Genomic DNA, 10868 nt, shown 5'->3' with positions numbered 1-10868 from the left:
AAACTCAGATCTGGTGTTTCCAAAATGACCATGCAGAAGGTGGCTCTCTATTTCCAGTTACTTATTTAAATGCCATAATACTCAGTGTCCTTGCTGTGAAATCTCAAAAGTATTTACCACCCCGTTTGCTAGCTCCATACACTGCAAAAATGTTCCCTCTGGAAAAGAAGCCAAATACCTAGTACTCTCCGGATTGTATCAGTGGAAATGCAGTTACTAAGTTATGTTTATAACCAAACCCAATGCAGAACAAACAGCCTTTTGCTTATTGCAACCTAGGTATTGATATCAAATTAACTGAGCTGTCCGATGCTGTGATACCAACTTTCAAACTGCTCCCCCACCACATGCTGAAAGCAATAAGAATATGGTAGGCTCAAGGACTGTGCATCCCAATAGACCGAACTGATGCTAAAAGTATTTCAGCTGGAGAAGAGAAAATGAGAGGAGTGGAAAGAGACATGCAGAGATAAAAATAAACACACTTGGGTTAATGAGGACAGAACAATGAGCACCCAAGTGAAACACCTCCTCAAGAACAAATATCTTCAACAAACAGACTAGGAAGCAATATTATGATGCAGGTTAGACTGGTGAGAAATGAAGACAAATGAAAATCCGCAGTGTGTGGCTATTGCTTGACAAAATCATACATCAGAATGATGCACTAGTCAGAAATGGATTTGAACACACAAAATCCAGGTTGCTCTTTGGGATGAGAATGGCAAACAGAGGATGCTGGCGTCAAGGAGACAGGGCAGCGTAACGTGCCTGGGATCCAAAGAGGTGTAGGCAAGGCATGTAGCATTGGCTTCGGAAGACAGACATCGGGAATCCACTGTGACTTGGCAGAGGACGTGTATTTCAGAGAGACTGGTGCTGGGGACCTTAATCACTTGCAACGTGGCTCTCGTTTTGTAAAGTGTGCCAGCGTTCAATTTTCTTATCCTTATTCTTCAGACACTCGTACCAGTGTTTCAAACGCTCCCCCTTGGCGGTGATGCCCAGCTGACATCCACCTGGAGGAAAGAAGCAGGCAGGATAGTCAAAGACGACACCAGGGTTCCAATTACCCGTTTCCGTGGTGCCACTTTTTTCTGTATTTCTTTTTTCCTCCCCAGTTTAAAATGTCTTGTGCATTTAATGCTGGCAAAAGGTCCCAGACTGACAAGCTCTGGAGACTGGGGTCTTCTAGTCAGCACAAAATAGAGGCAGCATCACGGATGACCAAAACTCCTCTAAAATGGAGCCCGAGTGAGAGACCCTCACCCCACCCCTCCACACAGGACAGCCTAGACAGCAGGGCAGGGTTAGACCCTAGGGGTTCTGAAGAGCTTAACACTAAATATTTAGTTTTTCGAACCATGTTCTCATCCTACAACCCCGCCTCCTGTTATCGTTGGCTTAACCCAATGGAAGTAGTGTGGCATGGGAGGTCCAGATGCACACTAGAGTTCTCCTCAGCTGTAGCAGTAGCTGGAGAAGTTCCTCCTGCTGGGAGACAGAAGCGGCATACACGCGTTCAGCTACTTTGATATTTGTGTACAGGGTGCAGGCAGAAGAGGGGCAGGGTGCCATGCCAATATTGGGGGGTCTACCACCACTATTGACACCACCGTTCCCTTCCTTCGCGTGACTAAACTCTGGCTCCTCCCTGCCCAATGCACATGGCTGACCGCCGAGCTGTCTAGGCCCCCACCTATCTGCGGAAAGGCCATAATCTGGCCTGAAGTTTACCTGCTCCAGGTTACTCTGACCTAGAGCTGGGCCACCAAGTTAGAGTTAGAAAAAAGTGCCGACCAAAAAAAGGGGTCAAATGGGCGAATTTTATAAAATCAGCCCAGAGCAGAATCTGCTTGTGAGCCCAGGTCCTCCATACAATGGTGCAACATGAGGAGTCGCAACTGAATCCCCGGTCCTGCTGCCCACGAGGTCCTACTTCAATGCTTAAAATGGAACTTCTTTGTCTTTCAGAGCACTGAAGAGGACCTAAAGACAGGTGAGTCATTTAAAATCACCAAACACAGAGAGGGCACTTTGTGGCAGAGAGTTTGCAGCTCTGATAAGCCCGACCCATTCTTAGCACCCTCTCCGCCGAAGTGCCTGCCGTTTTTAATCACACCCAGCACCTTGGCCACTTCTGGATTCCCAAGCAGAGCCGGCCAACTGTCAGCAATCCTTTGCCTGGCCCCTCTGACCTGGAGCGGTGTGTGACCTCAGAGCCACTGTAGGGAAACACCCTGTTCCCATCAATCGGCACAGAGTAGACAGACCTATAACTCACCGATATAATCGTTAGATTTGCCAATATCATAATCCCAGACCGATATGTCCAGTGATTTCTTAGCCAGGTCACTGTGTTTTATGTCATAGAAAAACTCCTGGAAAGCACACAAAATATTAGAGTTACACCAAAAACCCAGCTTTAAGAGAAGAATCTAAGGAACCTTTACATTCTAAAGCTTACTGTGAACACTTAATTTAAAAGACTGCACAGAGATTTAATAAAATGCTAGCAAATAATCATACTCTGCATGATTTAGTTAGATCACTCGCTCTCTCATAGAGGGGGAGAGGACACTGAATTATTAAGATTAATCTAGCATGTATATTTCTCCCTGATCAAGGAGATAAGGCCAAAATATCAAACACTTCAATTAGGCTGCCCAGATTCGTGACTCTCAGAATCATAGGACTAGAAGGGACCTCGAGAGGTCATCTACTCCAGTCCCCTGCACTCAAGGCAGGACTTATTATCTAGACAACCCCTGACAGGTGTTTGTGTAACCTGCTCTTAAAATCTCCAATGCTGGAGATTCCTTCCTAGGCAATTTATTCCAGTGCTTAACCACCCTGACAGTTAGGAAGTTTTTCCTAATGTCCAACCTAAACTGCCCTTGCTGCAATTTAAGCCCATTGCTTCTTGTCCTATCCTCAGAGGTTAAAGAGAACAATTTTTCTCCCCTCCTCCTTGTAACAACCTTTTATGTACTTGAAAACTGTTATGTCCCCTCTCAGTCTTCTCTTCTCCAGACTAAACAAGCCCAGTTTTTTCAATCTTCCCTTATAGGTCATGTTTTCTAAACCTTTAATCATTTTTCTTGCTCTTCTCTGGACTTTCTCCAATTTGTCCACATCCTTCCTGAAATGTGGAGCCCAGAACTGGACACAATACTCCAGTTGAGGCCTAATCAGCACAGAGTAGAGCGGAAGAATTACTTCTCGTGTCTTGCTTAAAATACTCCTGTTAACACATCCCAGAATGACGTTCGCTTTTTTTGCAACAGCGTTACACTGTTGACTCAGATTTAGCTTGTGGTCCATTATGACCCCCCGATCCCTTTCCACAATACTCCTTCCTAGGCAGTCATTTCCCATTTTGTACGTGTGCAACTGATTGTTCCTTCCTAAGTGGAGTACTTTGCATTTGTCCTTATTGAATTTCATGCTATGTACTTCAGACCATTTCTCTAGTTTGTCCAGATCATTTTGAATTATAATCCTATCCTCCATAGGTGGTGATTAACTTTGTACTCATTTATTTCAGAAATAGCCCTGAACAGTTTGAAGACAGAAAGGAGCCTGAAAGAGCAATTGTTGCTTGGCAATGCCTTGTGTTTCACATGCACAAAGAATTAAAAGTTTGGTCCATTTAAAAAAGGGGATCCATCCTTACCTCATTAAACTCAGGATTCAACGTCTTCCTTTTAATCTGAGTCTTATGCTTGGCCTTTTTTCCCATGTCAGGTTTCAGCCAACTAGGAGCAACATAAAGCATCTTAGAACTGAAGTGAAGTGAATGAACAGAGCCAGCTTGAAAATTAAAGAAAAAGGAGTTTCTGGACTGGAAAAACAATAGCTAAGGAAGTTAAAACTTAATAAAAATCACAAAATGAGTAAAAAACCTGTTTCAGATCATTCAGTCTAAGACTAGAACAATTCACTTTGCACCAGTTACTGAATTCAGCATAAATCTCTCTATATAGATGCACTGGTGGTACTTAGATTAGAAAGACAACCTTTAAAAAGAATCGTGTTAAATCCAAATAGCTAGCACTCCTCTCACTTGGATCTGCTGTAGAACAAGCTTGTAGAAGAGATCGCACTGAGGCAGTTTATTTGTAACCTGCTCCACAATTTTCTCACAAGGCACTTGGAGGGAAAATTGCAATGATCAAAGAAATGGCTGGAGGAGTGTTGAAATGCCCAAGGGACTAAATTGGAAATACACGTACAAGTCGAAAAGAGCTTGACTGATGCTAGTGAGGGCTACGAGCATGGAGAGGCTGAAATAATCATGACACTGACAAGTAGTAGACAAGCTGGTTATTATATGATGCCAAACCATGCTTTTAACCTCCATGGGGAGCTATTCCATTGTGCCTCTGCTCCTGAGAATTTCAAGAGTAGTCTAGAGAGACTTGGGAAAAAACCCAACTACAGCGGATAATCAATTAGCATTTAATGAAGCACAGATTAGCATACTGAATTAGTTTTACTTATAAGTATGGAAACAATTAGCTCAGTCTTAACAGTCCAGTCCAAACGCAATGCTAAATTGTACAGTTTGTATTAATTAAATCTTTGTTTAAATTACCTTTGAAAGTAAAAATCTCAGTGTTCTATTTGGAGAGCACACGAGAGAATAAAGCATGACACAGGAGGAAAAACATTCAACTCTGTTGAACAGCTAACAAGACTTGCGGATCGTTATGGGCAGGGGTTATCAGTGTTTTTCATTTCATTTTTTAGAGGGAAAGTGTTCTTGTTGTAAGGGGAGAAAGGAAATGGAAAATGACCAGGGGAAAAAAATATCTACATGGTTTAGGTGTAGAGGGAAGTTCTAGCTGAAAGGATAACTGTGGAATATCTATTCCGGATTAAGAGCTTCAAATTAAAATTTGCCAAGTTTACAAATTGATTACATGTCATTTGACTTTGCAGTGAGCTGAGAATGTGAATAGCACACGGTGTTCTTCCTGCCTCTTGCAGTGTCCCATGTAACTGTTAGCTGTACAGAGATTCTTAAAAAAATGCATATTTCCAGAGGCAGCACCACCGTGAAGTGCAGTAAAGGCCAGCATGGCTCTGCTTATGGCAAGGGCATGGGACAGATCAGAATCTGGGCAGCAGGGATGAACAGCGAATCTCGTATGCACGGCCATGCCCCGCAGCCAATGGCGAGATTGTTTTGTGTATTATACCACACGATTATCAAGACTTCAATCCCAACGGGTCCGCTATTGAGGGTCTGATTCTCCACTCTGCTACAGCCATTTTACACTGGTGCGTCTTGAGGAGTGAAGAATCAGAAGCTGAGTTTGGAATCACTTTGGAATGCGCCTGGAAAAGGCGCATCAGAAGCCCACTTAGAGTGTGAGAATTTGCACCATGTGAATGGCAGCATGCCCCATTGCAATCCCAAAGAGCCTGCAGTTACAGTTCAGCTGACAATGTCATTGGTTTTGCATGAAGCTGGATAGAATCCATTTTACCCTTCCCCTGTTGTATGGGCTTTGCAGCACTAATGCCAGTTAAAACGCATTTCGGTCAGTGAAATTCATGGAGCAGGTACATTACAGAATTAGAAGCCACCATGGTTAACAGAGAGTTATTCCTCCGACAATAACCAGGCTTTAAGGTAACCCCCCTTGCACACGCTCCATCATGGACTTTGCTCCCCGCATGATGACACAACAAACATCAGAACTTTTGGGCTCTAACTTACAGTTTAACGAAAGGATCCGAGTATCCATTGGCATCCATTGCAGCTAAATGGACACAACGGACGATGCCAACAATCAGGCCTCCCTGCTGGGTGCTGTACATGAGGGACACAAGGATCTTTCCTCGTTCTTCCACATCACCACCGCGGTCTACCTATGAGAGGAAGCCAGAGGAATGAGTGGGGACTGGGATAAGAGAGACCAGAAACACACCCACATGGGAATATTGGAGGCAGGGACTTACCATAATCCATTGTGCAGGAAAGAGGGAATGACTAAAGGAAAAGCTTGAAAAGGGACCATGAGAGATTACAGAGGAAGGCGAGGAAGTGTTTAAACACAGGAACCTACTTGTTGAAGGTGACCAATACAATGTGCAGAAGCCACGTCCAGTTATGATGATTCTATTTTTTATATTCAATAAGGATTGAAAAGGTTTGTATGTGTCAGTTAGGTTAAACTCGGCAGACCCTGTTCAATGGCTTGCTAGAAAGTTTTAGCTGGTTTCGCTTTGTCGGCGGGGGGGGGGGGGGGGGGGGGTCACACGTGGCACCTTTTAGTCTCCGGTTCAGGTTGGAACGAACCTACAATCTGACAGGGCGTTTGCAAGCAGATGCTCTGAAGGCAGAACAGGGAGAGAGTTCGCACTTGTAACATTTCCACCTCCCACCTGGCACTTCGGCTGCTCCTTCTACAACCATTAACTAACCCTCCCCTCTCGTCACACGGCAAACAGGGAAAACGTGATGGCTCATGGGGGAAATGCCTGCATCATCCAGGCCTGCAAAGCAGTCATAGAAACTCACCTCCAGCATTCGCATCAGCACCATGACTAGACGTTTGAGCCGGCACTAGAGAGATCTGCACTTCCCACCCAACCGGTAGCATCACGGGTTCCCCCGTGAGAGACCTGGACGCAGGAACGACCTCGGGATCCCACACCCCAGCTGGCTCTATACTGGGGGCATCAGGAGAGCAATTCCATTACTCACTGAAGAGGCAGATAACAGGGAAGCGGTGCACTCTTCGGGTACGTCTACACGGCAATCAGAGACGGGATTCCAGTACGTGTAGCTATACCCAAGATAGCGTCACTCTAGCTAGCGCGAGTACCAATGGCAGTAACACTGCGGCAGGGCGGTATGTACAAGTCCACCCAGTTCGCTGGCTATGTGCTCCGGCGGTAATCCATGCCGCCGGTGCTTGACTGCTACCAGCGCTCGAGCTAGCTAGCTCACAGAGAGCGGCTACGTCGGCACACGCTGCAAACACATCTCCTCCTGCAGCGCCATCACCCCTAGAGCATGACTCTCACGACGGCCCTGCACTGTACGGAGTGGCTGAGAGGCTCTGGAAGTGGGATTATAAAACAAAAAATCCATCATTCACTAGTGGCACCAAAAGGATAGAAAACGGTGCCTCTCACCCTTAGCTAAGGATGCCCCTTGAAAGCAGAGCCAGAGGAGCATGGGCAGCACCAGATCTTACCTCCTCTTCGTACAGTGCCATCCCGCGAGAGGAGCCGGTCGTTCCAGCCCGCTTCATCTTGGAATAGGAACAAAGAGAGATTCCCTTTAATAACTCCACAGGCAGAGAGAGGTCTCTCCCTACAGAAACAATATTCATGCACACACCCAACAGGTCAAACTCAGCCATGGTGCCACCCTTACTGACCACGGGGGGCGGGGGGCTGTGAAATTGTCCCACACACCTACAGGCTCTTCAGCAAGTGATGTGGCTTCTATCGACCCATCAAACTTCAAGAGTTTCTTTATTCCTATTTTCCGATGGCCAGAGCCATAGATCTGAATCTATTCCATGCACACAGGCGTGCAATCTTTTCCCCACCCAGGTAATCAATCATCTCCCCTAAGTTCCCTTCTGAAAAATTGTGGTAGGATACTGGATTGCAGGGTGCTGTCTTGTCAGGGGAGCTACCGCCATTCAAATATTTAAAGCAGCTTGTGGGCATCCATATGAGTTATTTCTAGGGAAGAAAGCCACCCATATTCCACTTCACCTCCAAAGCTGTACACGGGAGCATGCAATATGCTACTCGCTCATGAGGTCAGTCCTTTACCTAGGATTCCGCCTCTAGTTGTAAACAGTTGGACAGGACATGCTGGAACTCCACATAGGCTGCTCAGACAGGTTCCTGCTAGCACTATTAGTGATCTTACTTCAGCAATTTGCCTAGTTTTCCTTGTTTAAAGCCTGTGGGCAAAAATCTGCTCTCAATCCTAAAGTAGTGATCTCAGCTCTGTTACACTGCTCTTCCTACGTTTACAGAACTCCGTCTGGGAGACCAGGGTACAAGAGTCAGCATGAGGATCCAAGAGCAGAGTTTTGCCCTTTGCCCACATCACAGACGTTTTCGAGGGGCAGGGGGCTTAATATCTTATAAATTAGACTTGTGCTAGTCCATGAAACAAAATGCCCCGTGCACTGAAGAACTGCCCTATCACACCAGCAGGCCAGGCAGTGCTTGGACCAGATTCTGATCTCCATGATGGCCTACAATGGAATTACTTCATATTTATACTGCCGCAACTGAGACCACAAACTGGCCCTCAGGTTCTGAGCACCTTCCCAGACACCTTCACATTCACAGGTCACAGCCACTCAGGAGTCTCAAATTCACGGCCACTCCAAAGCCCATTGAATGCTACTTTTATATTGAGCACCAGAAGTAATGACAACATAGCAGATCTTCACGAGACTTACCGGTATTACTCTCTCCAAGCAGATGTTAAAGTTCTTTTTCTGATTGGATTTGAGTTTCTTCAAAGAAACTCGAGTTTCACCGATAAATTCATTGTGGCCAAATTTGTCTTCATCACACACCGAGATCCTGAATCGAACAAGAAAAGAGACCTAATATTGAATGGGCTGGAGGATTTCCCAACTCAGACTCTGTGCTATGCGACCCAAAAGAATTGTTTGTGGGAGGAATGTAAACAGCAAAGCCTAAAAATCTCACATCTAAGATCCCTGCCAAATCTAGCAGCCTCAGTTTAACTTGTGATCAGAGCTGGTTGGAAAACAGAATTGCCATTCCTCAAGAAATTCTGACATTTTTTAATTTGTTCCAGTTCAGAACAAAAAGCCAAAATTCTGAAATTTCCTGTGGAACGGAAATTCTGAAAAATGTCAATTCAGAATCATTGAAACATTTTGCTAGAATAATGTGAAAACATCTAGTTTCAATAAGGTAAAAATGTTTCATTTTGATAATGTCAAACTAGAATATAAAATATTTAATATTAAATAGACATTATTTAAAATATAATAGTGCACAAGTTTAAAGGAAATAAAAAATGATAATGTCAAAATGTTTCACTTTGACTTCATCCAAACAATTTCTTAAGACTTTCTTACATCAAAAATGTCATCTAAAATCGACATCCCCAGGAAATGTTGCAGTTTTGATTAAGCTGCATTTTCTGATGGAAAACTGATCCTTCGAACGTTTTTCATTCACCTCTACTTCTGCCCAATTTCTTAAAGGGTTGCAAAGGTCGCTAACTTTAAGTGCTGCAGCAGGGAATGTCACTCATCCCTGTGCAGAGGGAGCACCCAGTTCCCCATCACAGTGCACTTTCATAGAATCATAGATGATTAGGGTTGGAGGAGACCTCAGGAGGTCATCTAGTCCAACCCCCTGCTCAAAGCAGGACCAACCCCAACTAAATCATCCCAGCCAGGGCCTTAAAAACCTGTACGGATGGAGATTCCACCACCTCCTTAGGTAACTCATTCCAGTGCTTCACCACCCTCCTAGTGAAATAGTTTTTCCTAATATCCAACCTAGACCTCCCCCACTGCAACTTGAGAGCCTTGCTCCTTGTTCTGTCATCTGCCACCACTGAGAACAGCCTAGCTCCAGCCTCTTTGGAACTGCCCCCTTCAGGTAGTTGAAGGCTGCTATCAAATCCCCCCTCACTCTTCTCTTCTGCAGACTAAATAAGCCCAGTTCCCTCAGCCTCTCCTCATAAGCCATGTGCCCCAGTTCCCTAATCATTTTCGTTGCCCTCCGCTGGACTCTCTCCAATTTGTCCACATCCTTCTGTAGTGGGGGCCCCAAAACTGGATACAATACTCCAGATGTGGCCTCACCAGTGCCGAACAGAAGGGAAGAATCACTTCCGTCGATCTGCTGGCAGTGCTCCTACTAATGCAGCCCAATATGCCGTTAGCCTTCTTGGCAACAAGGGCACACTGCTGACTCATACCCAGCTTCTCGTCCACTGTAATCCCCAGTGTAAGACACTGGGATTTTGTCTTCAACTTGCCTGAGTGTTTTCCTTTGCATATCTTCATCCGTGATGCCATGATACACCAGGGTCTCATTCCACATGGGGTTGCGAGTGTTGCGCAGAGTCTTGGTCCTCAATTTGTTTGACTATTGAGTTTCAAAAATCAAAACAAAGAACAAATCACACACACTGCTGCCTAAAATGGTCCCGGGTCAAGCATTATGCAAACAGTGGGTCAATCCTATGATCTTTCCTCACATGAGCAGTCCCATGGTTCCCCTGTATTTGATTTCACGGGGGGCCACTCACCCAAGCAAAGTATTACAGGATCTAACCTAACATTTTTAATATTTTTAAGTAATGCTTGTAAACCAAAGTCACCAAACTAATCTCATTTAAGAGTCAAACTCCAATCCTCATAATTTGACCCAGATGCACATGGCCTCTTCTTCTAAAGGAAGTTTGTGGTGTTTACCGTGCCATGGCAGTTTAGGTGGTCAGGCACAGCCCACTGGAAAATGAACTTGGTGGCCTAAAATAAATGGAAAGTCTAAGCAGGAACTTTCTTGTCTCTCTCTCTGACTTGTTCATATTTACTTACTCTCGGCCAATTCAGCCCTTGTACAAACAGAAAATTAACTGATTCTCAAGTTAGTGAAGTTTTGGCTTCTTCAGCTCTTGTGCCACATGGGAAAAATTTGTATTCCTACTAAATCGAGATTCCACATCTGGCTGGGCTTCTCTGCCTGGGCAAGATTAGTAGCCTCCTTCCACTGTTGCAAAGTAGAAAGATACGCCATGAATGAGAATTGGATCAACAGAGGCACCTAACGCTAACAACAAGATCCCAGATGCTTCTAACTGGAGAATTTTTTTCCAACGTATG

At 44.9% G+C, this 10868-nt stretch overlaps 1 protein-coding gene across 1 annotated transcript in view; it reads right to left on the bottom strand.

Moving 5' to 3' along the window:
- Positions 1 to 888: 888 nt before the first annotated feature.
- The window catches only part of RPH3A (rabphilin 3A), a 71328-nt gene continuing 61348 nt past the window's right edge, over positions 889 to 10868 (bottom strand). Inside the window, 7 exon segments of the mRNA XM_077835047.1 lie at positions 889 to 1019; positions 2285 to 2381; positions 3677 to 3758; positions 5729 to 5880; positions 7215 to 7271; positions 8451 to 8577; positions 10019 to 10128. Coding sequence (XP_077691173.1) covers positions 889 to 1019; positions 2285 to 2381; positions 3677 to 3758; positions 5729 to 5880; positions 7215 to 7271; positions 8451 to 8577; positions 10019 to 10128 — 756 coding nt within the window.

Source organism: Eretmochelys imbricata, chromosome 15 (genome assembly GCF_965152235.1).
Source record: "Eretmochelys imbricata isolate rEreImb1 chromosome 15, rEreImb1.hap1, whole genome shotgun sequence".
Lineage (NCBI taxonomy): Eukaryota > Metazoa > Chordata > Testudines > Cheloniidae > Eretmochelys > Eretmochelys imbricata.
This window is presented reverse-complemented; position numbering and strand designations above follow the sequence as displayed.